General features: G+C 50.6%; 1 protein-coding gene across 2 annotated transcripts in view; it reads left to right on the top strand.

Annotated features, from left to right (window-relative positions):
• Positions 1-1,287: 1,287 nt before the first annotated feature.
• Positions 1,288-16,109, top strand: part of MGAT5B (alpha-1,6-mannosylglycoprotein 6-beta-N-acetylglucosaminyltransferase B) — a 55,553-nt gene continuing 40,731 nt past the window's right edge. Inside the window, exons 1-4 of one of the 2 annotated variants that reach the window (XM_052688146.1) lie at positions 1,288-1,397; positions 1,594-1,716; positions 2,763-3,428; positions 6,495-8,493. In XM_052688146.1, the coding sequence (XP_052544106.1) occupies positions 8,366-8,493 (128 nt within the window). In that variant the 5' untranslated portion in view covers positions 1,288-1,397; positions 1,594-1,716; positions 2,763-3,428; positions 6,495-8,365. Of the gene's footprint in view, positions 1,398-1,593; positions 1,717-2,762; positions 3,429-6,494; positions 8,494-15,494; positions 15,672-16,109 lie in introns of those variants that run through there. The other variant, XM_052688148.1, reaches the window with a different exon arrangement.

Genomic DNA, 16,109 nt, shown 5'->3' with positions numbered 1-16,109 from the left:
GGTGAGGGAGTATGGTGTCTCCTGTGACATTTGCTGTCACTTCTGTTCTTGCAGAGCATATGAAACACTGCTCCCATGAAGCACAGCTGTCCTCATGCATAATGAGACAGCAGAGAAGGATTATTTTAGAGGTATAGGAGAAGATTTACAATTCGCTCTAGGTTTTCTTGCTCTGAGTTTAGTAAGGTGTTAGTGGGAGGATTAGGAGGCACCTGAACAACTGGCAAGCAAAGAAATCTGAGGGCAGCCAGGAAAGCCTTTGTATATTTCCAGGAGATGTAATGGATGACGTGGAAGGATGGGATGAGGGCGCACACTGAGTGAGGAGTTACTGAAGCCATTCCAATTTGTCAGGCAAACTGAGAAAGTGTTTGGTATTCAGTCATGAAAAATGAGTAGCAGCACTCAAACCTCTTATCCACCCCTGTTATCCTGTAATGTGAAGCGTGCTGTTTGTACACAGAGCTCCATAAGATGTATAGGTGACAGGATGCTGGCAGTGGTTACAGTCCTCCTGTTGCTATGTATCTGTATTTTTCTCTCAAATATAAAAGGGATAAAGAATCTTCTTAAAAATGCAGGCACTTACTTTCCTCTCTGATTTGTGAGACTTGTTCTCCCCATACAGATGAACGAGAGAAGGCAAAGCTCGCAGGAAACAACTTTGTCTTACAGTGCATGGGAGGGAGAATCATTTCTGGGTCTTGTAGTAATGAGTAACTGAAAGTGACCCTGCTTCATTTTAGCTAGATAACAGCTCTCGTGAGGTTACTCCTGAAATCGGTCTGTTCTAATGAATTTGCATTGTTCATCTGTGGCATAAGAATTATATCAACTATTTTATTAGAAATTCAGGAAAACCAGCAATCCGGGGTGGTTTCAGCAAACATTTTGAGGCTGGCAATGGGGGCTACTGATGAACTGGGTTTTGTGCACACGTGGTGCTTCTGTACATCAGATTTCTCTTTGTTTCCCTTTCCCTGTTCTGTTTGCTCTGACTCCATGACAGAGAATGCCATAAGGCTGTTGGGGGCACTGAAGTATTATTGCTCTGTGACGAGTTAGACATTGAGAGAGAGAAATATCTCAGTATATATTTGCTGTTAACTGTATGACTTTTAAACTTTGGATCTTAAGGGAAGGTTTGCAGTTGATCGAGCCATGACACACGATTGTTTCTTCACTTATTTCTGTGATTTATTGAGTGATTAAAAAAAATCCACACAGCTGTACGCAGTGGTTGGATGGGTCAGAATGTTTGGCGTAGCAGTCTAAAGAATGGCAGTGCTGGCAGCTGTCATCATTCCATCTCTTAATCTTCCTATCAGTGTTTACCAGCCCTGAGGATGGACCCCATTCATTTTACCTCCTTGGCTTTTGAACAGTTCCACATTAATGTGAGTTGGGAGCTTGGGTTCATTTCATGGAGGTTTGGGGGGAGGGGGAGGGCTTCAGATGTGATTATGGTATCGTGGTTTTGTTTTAATGTTAGGGATTTTATCTTTATAAGTGAAATTACATATTCATTTGCTTGAGTTTATTTGAAAAATCTTTTTTCTTTTCCTGCTCTTATCCTTTTATGTTATTATTGAGGTTTAATATCCGGACATATCGCATCCAAGTTCTCCAGACAAATGCTAAGAGGAAATGAAAACTGATATTCCTGACATTGAGTGCCAGAGATGCTGCTAGGAATTAGTCTTTCATGCATATCGTGTAAGCTGATCCACATTTCTGTCTTGTCACTTGGTTTTCCTTCTGATACAATAGGAATGTATGCAAAGAGAATTTCTGCAGCTTTAGCCCTTGTTTGTAACTAAGCAATGCGCTTTTATTTCTGTTGTGTTCATTTCATTTGGTGCAATCTACATAAGAACGTTGAGATAAGGAAGAGAAGCACTTATAGAAGGTTCTTTCTGAATGTGGTCTTCATGATCTAATTTCTGCTGATACAGCTAAATTAGGAGGGGGTATTTGAGGGGAAGGAAATGATAACTTCTGCTGAGATCCCTATGGCAGTAAAGGCCCTCCTATGGTGTCCTCATCCCTGCAGACAGCCAAGGGCAGGGATGGGCTGTGAGCACTGATGGAGCTGTGGGTGTCCCTGCTCAGGGCAGGGGTGGCACCGGATGGCCTTTAGGGTCCCTTCCAGCCCCAACCACCCTATGGTGCTATGACTGTGTACCTGTTTAAATCGAGAAGCCTTCAGCTGGTGGTGTTCTATGTTGTGGCCAATTCTGGAAAGAACTCTGTGGTGGAGTTTGCTTTGAAACTTAAGTTTAGTAGAAAATTAGTGCAGAAAACTATAAATCTGGGGCCTTGTGTCTGTTGACCCAATTGGGAAAATCTCACTTGCCTGAACTCCTGTAGTTAACTTCAGGAGCCTGGTTCCTTTGGCCAATGCTGCTGAGGTTTCCTGGGAGCTGGGCTGGGTGTGAGAAGCATGCCACACACGGAGAGAGCTGCTGAGGATTTCTAGAGCAGTGTTTAGTTGTTTGCTGATGGCCAGTAGCACAGAAAACAAGGCGGAATAGAATGCTGGGCATGGAGTCACGAGGTGATGTCCTCCTCCAAGTGATCCTAATGACACGATGACATTGTGCAGAAGTCTAATGGTTGCAATTTCTCTTTAATTAGAGACGTCTTTGGGTTAGACTTGGTGGTACGTGAGTTGAGAATGAGCTCAGACACAATTATCTTAATGATAACACTGATTTTGAGTGTACTGAGTGAAAGCAGACTATTCTATTTCTCCACTGCAGGTTCTTCAGACTCCTCTGTGGCTCCATTTCATGACGGCTGGGCAGCCTCTGTGTGCTGCTGTCAGACAGAGAGAATCTGTATATGGTTGCTGACTGAAATATCCTTTACGTGTGCAATTAGAAAAGCACCTCTTAGGCCGGCTGTCAGCACACACAGCCTTTGAGTCTTTGGATTAAAGGACATTCAGAAGTTTGTGCTTCAAAGTTGAGTCATGAAGGGGGGGGAAAGTAGAAGGTTTGTGCCTTAAATGAAGCATCAATCATCCTGTCATCTTGAAGGGAAATAACTATTCGTTAAGGTCACTTAGTGAAATTAGTTTCAATTAAGTAACTTTACTAAATGCAATGGTGACTGGTCATTGCTGGAACCACTCATCTTGCAGTAAAGCCTAACCTGCACAGTTTGTTATCATTATTAGTCTTTACTTAAAAAAAAACAACCAACAGAGTAATTGCACAGATAACAGCTTGTTTTAGAGAACCTCCCAACCATACATCATTCTTTGTTTCATGCTTGCAGAGGTGTAACAGTGGTACAGGACGTTTGGTTCAGTGCTCCGATGCTGAGTGATGGTAGGAGGCAAAGAAAATGATTCTTCTGTAGCAGTGCAGACAGTCCTCCAACTGAACCCGTGAATAGGCACGACTGTATGTTTTCCAATCAAAGTAAGTGTCTAATTGCTGGTTATTATTACTTTAAATGAAAAAGATACATTTTTACAAGTGGATGCTGGTTGGCCCTGTGGTCTGGAGATGAGGTGGTGTGCAATGATGTGACCCCAGCCTGGAGGTAGTGACAGTGTCAGCTGAGTGCTGGGCAGTCACAGTGACTTGCTGCTTGTTTCACACCTTCCCAGCAGCTGTGTGTGCCCACTGCTCTGTGTCTCACTCACTTGGGGCTGAGCACCGTGCTACAAGGGAGCAGGAGGTGAATGGCATCACAAGCTGCCAGGGCACCTCTGCCCTGCTTGAGCAGCGTGATGGATGGAGCATGGTGCAGGTGGAGGACAGCTGTGAAGGCTCAGCATTTTCCCTTGCTGCTAATTTCTCTGTAACTCTGATCTAAAATCTGCAGGCTATGTTTATAAATTAACTTCATTCCCACTATGCATATTCCTGTAAAATACTTGTGCAGAATATAAATGACCGCTGTTCTGATGCACTTCTGCACTCGGTTGCCGCAGGGTGGGAACAAGCCGTGCATCAGATGCTGTAAGGTGCTTTCTCCCTGTGCACTGGTGGCCCAGCATGTGCTTGTGCTGTAGTTGGGCTTCCTGGAGAAAACACAACACGAGTGAGACTTCAAACGTTGCAGTGCTCACATTCACATGCCGCCCTTACCTCAATGCGGAGCGAAATCGAGCTGCAATCACAGGCAGAGCTCAGTGACATTTATGTGTAATTATGATGATTATACTTTATAAGAGCCTAATTCTGCAAATTCTCAGATGTGTTGGCGAGGCACTGCCCTGTGCCAGGCGGTGGCAGAGGACAGGGCTGGGTGCCCCGCGGGTGCTCAGCAGTCGGTGTGTGGCTGCGCTGCTGTGATTTGATACATGCACAAAAAATGACTGCAGGGGAAGGAGAGGGCATTATGCACACTGAGCTTCATTTCATGCAGAAAGCGATTGGATTCAAAAGTTTGCTTGGCAATAAAAATAGTACTTATGTAGTATTTGCTACTGCAGTAAACAAACAGAGGGATGGGGACCTGAAGCCTGCAGCCTTGGGAGCATCATGCTCAAAGCATTTGTGGGTAACAAAATGAGGTGAGGGTTTGCCGTGCTGTCATTGATGGAGGGGTTTGCTGGGCTTTAGGGGCCAGCAACTGAAGAGAGCACTGTGATGCTCGTGAGCACCTACTTACCCTGCAGGCTGAGGCTGCATTGGAGCACCCTATGTTCCAAGCAGCTGGAGGTGCAGTTTGATGGTCAATATTCTAATGAGAGGATGTGTTCAGTAAGAATGATGGTGTTCTTGGATCATCAATGAACTCTGAAATGAAGTTGTTTTGTCTCTGGTGGAATTAAAGACTTAACATGTCAATAGTACTTAGATGTAGAGAGTGCTCAGTGCTTTCTACCACAAAGCATTGCTGTGAAATACTTGATTTTCTGCTGTCAATAAACCCCTTCCTAGAAAACTTCAACACAGTAAAGTTATGTGCCCGTGGTAATGGCATCCCATGTGGAGCTGCTGCTGGAGTCACTGCTCCCAGCCTGTCTGGTGTGCACATCTCCAGAGCTGCCATCTCAGAGCTCATCCCCAACCAATGTATTCCTCTCTGGGATGTCCAGTGCTTCCCTGAGTGCCCTGGGAGGTGCCTTTTTGTGCTCCTCGCTGCCAGCAACCGCCTTTCAATTCCATGCAGCTCAGCTCTTTGTCCAGCAGCCTGCCTTGTAAGTCAGGGTTACCTGCCAGCAGGTTCTTGAAATGTGTTTAAACAAAAAAGAAGTTTGGACTGGGAGCTGACAATGTTTCATTATTACTGATTGCTTTTTTTTGTCCTTCTCTGTAGCAACTTCTGTAGAGCTGAGGACTGGGCTGTAAGGCTCTGAGCAGTGAGGTGGGGGGTGTGTGTGCCACTGCCCTGCTGTGCCCCCCAGGGCCACTTGGTAGCCATGTTTTCTGCCAGGATATTGCACTGCCAGGCCTGTATGGCTGCTGACCAGTGTTTGCCTCCCCCCTTATCTAGCAGCAAGACAATTCCAGCCTCTGTAATTAATGAGTCTCTCCTGCTGGGGCCGTGGGTGAAACATCAGCACAGGAAATTAGCCGGGCTAAGCGGTGGCTGTGTTGCATCCCAGCTCTGAGGCAGCACGCAGCCAGCTGAGATGAATTGCTGCTCGGATGCTGAGCCATTGATCATCCTCAGGTCTGCAGGCAGGCACAGGAGCTGCCCCCAGTGCTGTCCTCCCTCGACGTGGGGCCTTGTTTTTGCAAATGCCCCATGTGCTGGTGGATGGAGGAGAATAGGTTGTGGGTCCGCACCTCAGAGGGCAGCTCATGTGACAGCCCTGAGAGCAGGCAGGGCCTGGCACAGTGATGCTGTGTGCTGCTGTTGATTAAGAGGAAAGCCAATTTATTTGGCCTGTAGTGAAGCATGAGATTAAATATGCAGCAGGCTCTTGATTGTTTCAGATGTGGTGCTTTGAGCTGTTGAGAAAAGCCTTTCCTTGGGAGGATCCTGACGGTGTGGGCCTGAAAGATGGGCTCAGGCTGTCACCCTGCAGCATCACTCACTCCTGCAGCATTACCTCGTGCCATACACAGGGGCAGAGGAGATGCAGTGCATGGAGCTCAGCTCTGTGCCTCCGTGCCCCAGCTCCTGAGGAGAGATGCTGGCCTTTCAGACAGCTTCCTAAAAATTCATGGGCACTAGAATAATCCCTGGCCTTACTGGGCTCTTTTTGGAGGTGCTGCATGTCCTGTGCTTTGGGACTCCCTCCTAGCTGCAGCTCCTTCTGCCCTGGGTGCCTCACTTTTGCTTACATTTGCCCCTGTTGGCACATTAATGCATTTCAGACACCGTTGGATGGCTGCACCAATGAAATTCCATCAGTCCAAAGAGATGAAGTGGGCAAATCTGCTCGAGCTTCCTGTGGGGGGAAAGGTGCTGAGTGCATTCAGGCAGGGGGTGGATTTATATCTATACATGCATTTTGCAGAAGCAGCTTTTCCCAGTGTTGCAGTTCATCTTGTTAATAAATCTCTTGTAACACCTCCCCGCAGCGGCCCTCCAGAAATCAGCTAACGAGGAGAAAGTCAAGATCAAAGATGAGCATCCTAATCCATTATCAACACATGCCATCAGACTCTCCATCTGCTAGCAGAGGGCCCTGTGAGCTGGCAATGAGGAGCCTGCAGATGCTCAGCCACCGCTGTGCCTTCACCACCTGGGTTTGGGTTGGTGTCAGCTTGGATAAGTGGCATTGTGCTCTAGAAAAAGCCATGCAGAGCCGTGTTGTGCACTGGCACGTGGTGCCCAGGGAGGTGGTGCTGGAGTCACCATCCCAGAGGTGTCCATGTGCTGTGATGAGTTCAAAGGCTGTAGGCAGTGCTGGTGGTAGGAGAACGGTTGGTCTGGATGATCTTGGAGCTCTTTTCCAACCTTAACGATTCTATGAAAAGAAGAAAAGTAACAGCAGGTAAAGGATGGTTTAATTTAGCAGCTCATTTTGGCCAGGTAATTATTTCTTTAAAAGCCCTGGATTTGTTAAAAGTATCACAATTACGTTTTTTTTAAATTATGTCTACAGAATGAAGCGCTCGTTTAATTAGTAAACATTTGGCATGCCTTTAAATAGGCTTTTAATTACATTAAAGGGACACTGTCAAGGTGTCTTTCATCATTTTTAATAGACCTGCAGTTTTATCCCCCCCCTCCTTGCGTTTGGGTGCCACACATTGGTCTCCAGGCAAAAAAAACCAAGTAATTTTAAAGAAGGCACTGTGTCCTTAAAAGACATTGAAAAAGACTCATTTTTTTTCTGCTTGGAGGAGCCCTGTTCCTGTGGAGCAGCCCTACGTGTAGCTGTGGGCTGGGACAGGAGGCTGCTCAGGTTTCCCAAGTGTGTGGGCAGCATCCTTGCAGCCCTTAATCAAAGGTGCTTTCTAAACAGCCTGCTGTAGCATTCAGGTGTTGCTCTGTGTCCTGCAGAAGCCCAGGGATCGCCTGCCAGCCCTTGGGGCTCGGTGGCTGCGTGCAGAGGTGACAGTCCCAGCACTGGGCATCGCGTCCTGGCTGAGAAAGGTGCTCTGCTCCTAAGTGCTGCTCATCACCCTTCATGCTCGGTGGCAGCTCTCAGCCGGGGGAACTCATGCCCAGGAGGGTCGTGCCCTGTGCTGAAGCAACAGCTTTCCCCCCATAAGTCACCTCAACTCCTCCCTGCTGGAGCAGATGCTGCTCCTACAGCCTTACGGCTCGCAGCTGTCGCAGACAGCAGCTCTCCTAATAAATCACCAGTGCAGTGCTAACTGATAGTGATGCAAGCTCCCGGAGGAAGCCCTGTGCTGAGTTCCCAAGCTGATGCTTGCCTTTTCATCCCCAACCTGCGTGATGCTGCCCTATCCTTTAGGGCTAAGCCTGATGAATGCCAGCCCACGAGGGGTATTGCTCGTTCCCTGCCCGGAGCTGGTGGGCTCACTGTGCCTGTGTGGTTGGTGAGTGATAAACGAGGCACTGAGCAGCACAACAAAGCATGGCTCAGCCTGTGTGTCTCCGTTGCCCCGCTGCGCATCACTGGAGCTTGAGTTTCTGGCCTCTGTTCTTGGCAAGGCTCTGTAATTAAAACATATGCAATAACCAGAGGCACAGATAGCCTGGCTTGGGGGAGCCTTTCCTGGCATGCCTCCAAAGGTAAAGAAATAAAAACTCAGACCGGAGTGTGGCAGCGGGGAGGCAGTGCTGGTGGCCCTCCTGGGGTGTGGGGTGACCCCATGGGTTGCAAGCTCCAGTGTCCTTGCCTATACACCTGCTCTGCTGGTCAGCAGCACGTGTCCTCCTTCTGCACAGCCTGAGCACCTTCCCAACTATTCCTTTCGTTCCTCTTTATCCCCAGCAGCCCCAGTGATCTCCCGGGAGGAGCGCTGCGCATGGAGTGATGGAGGAGCCATCTCCATCCTTGGATCAAGAAGCCATACTGCTCCTCTTCCCCCTTCTTGCAAAGGGAGCCATGCCACCTCCTTCCAGCTCCAGTTTCCAGGGATACAGGGATGGAGACTGCAGCAGGTGAGGGTGCTGCCTCTGCTGCCCCAAAATCAGAATGTGGTGCTGGGAAGTTGCATGATGCAGAGGGACTCTTGTCCTCTTGCTCTGCTTGGCATCACTGTGCTGGGCAGAGGGGATGGTGCTGCAGGACCTATGCCATATGTGGCTCCCTGCATGTGGCCGTGCAGCCTGGTTTTGTAGGGTCAGACACCCCAGGAGCGTTGCCATTCCACTGCTGCTCCATGCTGCATGGAGGCGAGGTCCCTGAAGTGCAACCTGCACCCTTTGTGCCCCCACTCTTACAGCTCGAGATCTTTCTGGAAAGGAGTTGTGAACAAGCAGGATCACGGCTTTGCAAGGCTTCCATAAAGTATGAATGCATAATAACATTTGCATAAATAATTCAAGATAGTCAGCACGGGGGATCTTTCCTCGGCAATTTCACGTGGGCTCCTGCAGCTCGGTTGTCTCCGTGCTGGGTGTGAGTATCTCCCTGCATTTAGAACAGGCAAATCCTTGGCGTGCTGCATCTCCTGCTCCTCCTCAGCCTGCAAATCGCTCTCCCTCCCGCCTTGCTGCTCCTTCCCCAAGCTCCCAGCGCTATTAGCACCTCTAATTAGAGCTGCTTATTGATGTACTGCTGTTTGCCTAAGCGTGGCTGATGAAGGCAAAAAAGCCCAGAGCTGAAGTGAATCTGGGGATTGCTAGGAGAGGGGATTGGTGGCACCGTTTTCTAAAAGAGGATTGGGGGTCACCTGTCTTCCTTCTGCAACACCTGGGAGCCTGATTGGAGTCCTGATAGTCCTGCAGAAACCGAGACCTGAGCATGCTGGTTCTCCCAGGGCTTCTCTGCAGTGCCCAGTATGGGACCAGGGGCATTTTCCCCAGGCCAGTTGCCCATTTCTTGGGCATTTCTGGGAATATTCATTGGATTGTCCTCTCTGATCCAGCACAGCAGCAACAGGGTGTCTGGGAAGAAGTCCTGACGCCATACTTCTTCCTCCAGGTGCCACCAACAGTTGCTTTTGTGTAGGTCCCTGCATATTTGTGTCCAGAGAGTGCTGATGGTTGGATTAGACGACCTTGAGGTCTTTTCTGCCCATTAATGATTCTGTGCACCTCTGTTCAGGAGCAGGAGTTGAGCACTGAGTTGTGGACATGGGGCTGATCCCTATTGTGTCACTCGTGGGTTATGACCTTGGGGTGCCATTACCTCTGCAAAGCCACCAGAGCAGTGCTGACAGTTCCTTGGTGTGCTGAAGGGTAGGGATGGATGTTGTGCCACGAGGACGCGTGCTGCATCCCACTGACACGTAGGGATGTCCCTCCTGATTTCTCCTTACTTTGGCTCTTGAGGCTTTCCCCAGCCCATGCATGGTAATGGCAGCTATGGCGAGATGGCACTGCTGGGCTTGGAGGGAATGGAGACCCCAGAAAGTGCTGTTGAGAGCATGATGGAGCCCCATGGAGCACAGCATCCCCAGCATTGCCTTCTCCCTGGGACAAGGCAGAGGGTGACGTGCTTCAGGAGAAGCATTCCCTCCCCCTCACCATCAGGTTTTATTAATTCCCCACGCGGTGAAGTCTCTATTAATAATGGTTGCAGGATCTGGCTGGTAAGCTGGGTAATGAGATTCTCTACCTGCTGTTCCTGCGCTGCTGTGATTATGTTCGGAGGGCCAAATTCTATGTGGATTAATTAAAATGAAAACAAAAGTGAAAAAGAGGAGTTTGCCTGAATTATTTACCAGTATCGAGGAGACAAAGCAGTAATTGCAAGAGTCTCGTTGCAGGTGTTGGGGCCGAATCGAGGGCTGGCTGCTGCTCCTGTTGGTGTTCATCAATCCTCGTGGATGCTGCGGGAGCTGCTGCCTCAGCTCCTTCCTGCCCAGCCTTCAGGAGCCCCTGTTGGCTTCAAAGGGGTTGGGACTGCTTTTCACTGGGACACTGTGTTGCCTGTAGGCTCTGTGATGCCGTACCTGCTGACCCCAGTGCTGACACCTGCAGCAGCTCAATGCCATCGGCTTGTCTGTAGGAAATGAGCAACGGAAAGAAAGCAAAATGAAAGGAAATGGTCCAAAAAATTCCACTTAATCATATACACTGTGATCAATATTGATTCATCTCCATATTAACGTCCTGCCGAAGAGAAAGAAGCAGAGCTGCCTGTTGGAGTTAATCTTTAAAGCCCATAAAGATTTAGGGCAGCGTAATCGCTCCCAGATTTGATACTTTATGGCCGTTCACGCTTCCAGTTTTTAACCCTACATCCTGTGCAACAGGAGGAGGACTCACCATGAGGAGCAAAGCAGCACAAAGCCCTTCTGCATGGCATGGCCAAGCACAGAGAGCAGAGCAGTGGGGCAGATCGTTGTGAGCTTTGGTGGTCAGCAGCAAGGCAAAGCTGCTTGGAGCTCCCAGTTTCACGTTGTCTGGTGCATTTCTTTCTCTGAGTTTTCTATTCATCTGAATTGTATTTTATTTTTTTCCCTTGGGTCTCTACTAATAGGAATTGCTTTGTTGTTAAACTCAATTTCACTCTTGACTGGATTGAAATATGCTTATTTCCCTTCTAAAATCATCATCATAAAAATCTAGAATGATCTCCGCTCGTTTTACGTGAAAAGGGAACATTCTTCTTCATGCAGGTTTTGGTGTCTGAGGGTTTATATGTTTGTTTTCATCACTGTGTGATGCCAGCCCGTATCTTGGGGTTCCTCACTGCTGTTTCATGATCCAGACTGGTCAGCGGATGATTTGCTGGGTGATTCTGGATGCCCTTTGGTGGGGATGGAGCTCCCCATTGCTCTGAATGGCCATTTCTCTGCACAGCCCCTGGGGTGCAGGAGGGCTCAGGGCTGTGGAGGTTGGCGGGGGGAAATGCAGCAGGAGTGCAGGGTGTGCTGCAGTGGGGGCACCCAGTGGCCCCAGCACAAACTGGGCTCTTCTGCCTCTTGCTTCTAAAACGGGAGAGCAGAGAGCCCTGCTTGGAGCCTGGTCCTGCTGGGGCTTCATTAGGAGAGAGAAATCAGGGTGTGGGATGGTTTGTGAGATGGGGAATGGAGATAAGTGGCTCTGACTTGTGGGCTAAGCCTCAACCAAGCTCACCCAAAGGAGGATGCCTTCATCCCCTGGGGATGGGGCTCAGCGTCTTCCCCCCCTTCATGCACCTCTTGCTGGGGTCTGCCCAGAGCTACCGTTGCTGTGAGGTGTCCCTGCTGGCTGTCTCAGGGGGGAACGTGGCTCCAGCAGTGCTCTGCAGAGATGTGGGAGCACATTGAAGCTCCACTGCACACCTCCCTCTCTAATTTGTAATTGCTGCTTTTGTTTCCTCTGGGCATCTTCCTTTGCAGCAGAGCAGTCAGGAAGTGACTGCTGGTGGGGACCTTCCTTTCACCTTTTGTTTTTATTTTTTCCCTTGGTTAAGCCAAAGTCAGCGCTGTTTGTCAGTAACACCATAAGAAAAATACACTAATTCCCTTCTCCAAGAGGAATAAGAGAAATTCAGCATCTCTTCCGCTCTCAAAGCACGTAATCCTGTGGGGATCTAAGGAGCGATCCTCTGCTCTGTTTTCCTGAGCTCTGAGTGCATTAGCAGCTAATGGAAAGGAAGGACTGTGCTGATGGGCTGGCAAGGTGGGAGCATTCCAAATTCCCAATGCAGAGCTGTGCTGAGGTTACCTTGAGCTGATGGGAGCTGTGGGATGCTGTGCTTTGTGCTGACCAGGCTGTGTCCCCACTTGGGTGCTGGGTTCTGTTGGCAGAATCCCTTCCTGACTCTCGTTCTTTCAGCAGCTTTGGGACCTGGGCACGCAGTGGGGCCTCAGGCTTCCCAGGAGCTGTGTTTTCCCCATCCTCAGCCTTCCCTCAGAGGCACAGTGCAGTAATTGAGGCTGAGCCAGCGAGGGAGTGGAGTTGTTAGAGACCAATGAGGAGGGCCCTTATCCCCAGCCACAGCTTGAGGAGGATGGAGGAGTTACGGTTGTAAGTGATCTTATCAGCCAGAGCGTTTGGGCACTGCAGCTCCTGCAATCAAATTATATTCCCTACCTCAAGGGCAAAATTGTGCATGGGGAGAACTTGAGACAAGTGGCTTGTCACCATCTATTACTGCTTGGTGGCTCGCTGTGATCCTCTTCCAATGCAATCATTCTTTTTTCACAAAGACCCAATGGCCTGGTGAGAAGAAATGTGGGCAGGGGCCGAGCCCTGGGGCTTGGTGGTACTGAATCATAGAATCATGGAATGGTTGGAGCTGGAAGGGACCCTAAAGGCCATCTGGTGCCACCCCTGCCCTGAGCAGGGACACCCACAGCTCCATCAGTGCTCACAGCCCATCCCTGCCCTTGGCTGTCTGCAGGGATGGGGCACCACCGCCTCTCTGGGCAACCTACTGGAGGGTGCAGGGCTGGAGCAGAAAGTCCATGGCTGCTGAATTGGTCCTCTCTTTTCCCTGCTGCTGCCCAATCCATATGATTCAAAATAATAACAGACATACACGTGTATGTGTACATAGAACTTCAGCATATTGATTTTTGGGGGCCATTGTTTCTCAGCTTCCATAGATGATTCACTGCATTATTACCCTTCTTGGGTTTTAGATTTATCACTCCAAGCAGACAGCGGGCTGTAGTTAATTAAGCTTTTGTTTCAGGCAGCAGCAGGGGGAAGGGACAGGCTGCTGCTGTGCTGCTCCTCAGAGATGAGGGTGCCACATTCCCACCGTGGGGACACATCCTGCACCAGCAGGGGTGGCTCTGGCTGGGCTGTGGCACATCCAAAGGGCTCTTGGAGGAGCGCCGTTTGTTCGTCTGAAGCCACACAGGTTTTCACCTGCAAGATTTGCATGCTCCCTTGAGCTGAATGGGCTTTGTGTTCCCTGGACACTGTTGTAAATGCAGTTTCCCCCTTGCGCCCTGCTGCGCTGTGTGTGGGCAATGCCTTTCCTCCTGCCTGAGCGGTTCTCCAGGCCTTGCTCAGCGCCCTGCAGGGTGAGGCACGTCTGCACAAGCAGAGCAGCAGGCTCTGTGCCCTCCCACTGCACCTGCAGGTCGGGGTTCCCCGTTAATCACTGCACTGATGGGGTTTTGCACGTTGTTAATGGGGTTGATACAACATCACCAACACCTCCGTGCTCCCGCGCAGGGTAATGGGCAGCTTAATGTGCTGGCTGGAGCCAGAATAAAAGCTTGGTACTCAGGGGTTGCAGGACCAGACTCCTGCATTTCATTCTGCTTCACCTGCAGTCCCCTGCTCTGCACCTTTGGGGTGGGATGCTGCTTTCCTCGCAGCCGCTCCTGGCACACAGGAGGCACTGATTTGGCTGCTCCACTGACTGCTTCATGTTGTGCTTTTATGAGCATTAGGAAGGTTTCCAGTGCCGACATGCTGAGCTGGGCTCTGAGCTGAGGGCCCTGCTGGAGCAGCACTCTCGTGCTGATTGGGAATAATGTGGGTTTGCCAGGTGTTTTCACAGCTCGGATTAGAAGCAAAAGCCTCCTGCTGGAGGATGGTGGGGGTGGAAAAGGAGATGGGGCAGCAGGACCCCCTGGTGTCCTTATTGCTCCACTCCTTCCCTCCTTTCCCTAAGGCCAGGTTAGGAAAACCAGATGCTTCGCCAGTTTAAGAGAAGACAAGATGCACCCAACTCAGTTACAAATATTTGTGCACCCAACCAGAGCTGCAGTATCTGTTCCCATGGGATGCCCACGGAAATGGCTTTGGGGTGTCATCGTTTGGATGTTGCAGAGCTGCCCAGGGCTGACTTTCCCTTGGCAGAGCTGTCTGCTGCCCCGATCCTCTCTTTCTGCAAATATGCATCACATCCCTCTGCCCACCTGCCTCAGCCCAGCATCACCCTGCTCAGCACAAGTGTGGCTCTTTCCCCATCCCCAAAAGAAGCATGGATGAGCACAAAAAATCCTTTTGTATTTACAACACTCTGCCAAGCAAGCTTGGGTGGCTCTTGGTTTGTTGTTTTTTTTTCTCTCTCTCTCCTCACTTCTCCTCAGCAGAAAAGTGCTGTTTCATGGAGAATTTCCAGCTGTCTTCTGTCTGTGAGCTCTCTGTGCCTGGTGCTGTCGCAGCGTTCGCTACCTGGAGCACTGCTGACTTAAATCAGCCCCGATGTGGGTCATCAGGTAGGATGAAATCATCACCCCTGATGCAGGAAAAAGTGCCCTGGGTCCGTGCTGCTGGGTGCTGGAGAGGGGCACCCACAGGCTCGTGTGCATCCCTTTATCCCCAAGTGCTTTTTGTGCTTGTCGCTTTTGTCCCTTCCCCGCTGCATGAGCTGGGAGGACCTTTGCTGAGCTCAGCAGTCGTTTCTCCCACCTCAGCTCCCACGGCCTTTCTTTGTCTGTGCAGGAAGCTGCCCTGCCTCGGCCCGGGGCTGCATGGGGAGGCTGGGAGCTGCATTGTGGGATATCACTGTGAGCCCCCAGGATGAAAACATCTCGATGGGGCAGCACAGCCCCAGGATGATGCTATCAGAGCACGACCGCAGGCAGCCCTCTTCCTCAGGAATGGGGCTCACCTGGCTCCTTGTAACCCCGAAATCAGCCAGCACCCAGCTCCACCCTGGCTGCGGGGTGATGCTGCTGCCTGCACCGCTGTGCTCCCCAACCCTGGGGCTGCTGTCTGGCACCTGGAGGGACGCGGATCCTTCCACAAGGAAGCATCCGCACTCCACGACCACCCCGTCCACCGCCTGCCACAAACCACAGTGCCACCTAAATTCGGGCTGAGACGCTGAAGAACAAATAATGTACAAATAAATACATAAATAAATATCCTTCCCCCTCCCTTTTCCCCCGAAACCCATCCGAACAGCCGCTAGATGGCACGCCGTGCCCGCGCACCTTGCGCGGCTCTGGGCGGAGCGGCACCGGGGCGGAGCGCGGAGCTGCCCGCGGGGCTGCGCGGAACGGAGCGGCCCCGGGATGGGCAGCGGGTAGGGCGGGAGCCTGGGGGGGAGGGGGTGGGTGGGGGGACGGCGGTGGCGGATGCTCCGCGCCCCGCACCGCGCCATGCGGCCCCGCTGAGCCCCGCTCGCTGCCGCGGCGCCGGGTGGGGGGGGGTGGGGGGTTGCGGGGGCCGCCCCCATCCCCGCTGGCCCCGCAACTTTGAACGATGATCACAGTCAACGCGGATGGCAAGATAATGGTCAGGAGATGTCTCGTCACCTTGAGACCCTTTAGGTAAAGTTGGGGTTTTATTCTCTTCTTTGTTTCTTCCACACCTTGCTTATCCTTCCGGGATAGAAAGTGGGTTTTTTTGTTTGTTTGTTTGTTTTTGGTTTTTATTTATTTTAATTAATTATTATTATTTTGATTCTTATTTTTATTTTGTCTTGCATACGGGTTGGCTCCAGATGGAGATATCGGGAGCCCAAACAAGTTTGCCGGCAGGTCAGCGCTGGCTGCCCGTCACCGCGATACCTTCCAGAGGTTCCTTGCAGGGCTGCGTGCGGCTCTGCTCACCTTCCTCACCGATGTCGATACTCGCGAAGGAGTCGCTTCCTCCGGATTAAATCCACGGGTGTCGCTGGGGATGTGGAATCCCACACCTGAGCCGGAGGCAGCGCTGGGGCTGCAAGCCATGCCAGCACGGCTCGGTTCTCTTACTGCTTTTATTTT

The sequence above is a fragment of the Tympanuchus pallidicinctus genome, unplaced genomic scaffold (genome assembly GCF_026119805.1).
Source record: "Tympanuchus pallidicinctus isolate F22 unplaced genomic scaffold, pur_lepc_1.0 scaffold23, whole genome shotgun sequence".
Classification (NCBI taxonomy): Eukaryota; Metazoa; Chordata; class Aves; order Galliformes; family Phasianidae; genus Tympanuchus; species Tympanuchus pallidicinctus.
Note: the sequence above shows the minus strand (reverse complement) of the source record. Positions and strands in the feature narration are given on the sequence as shown.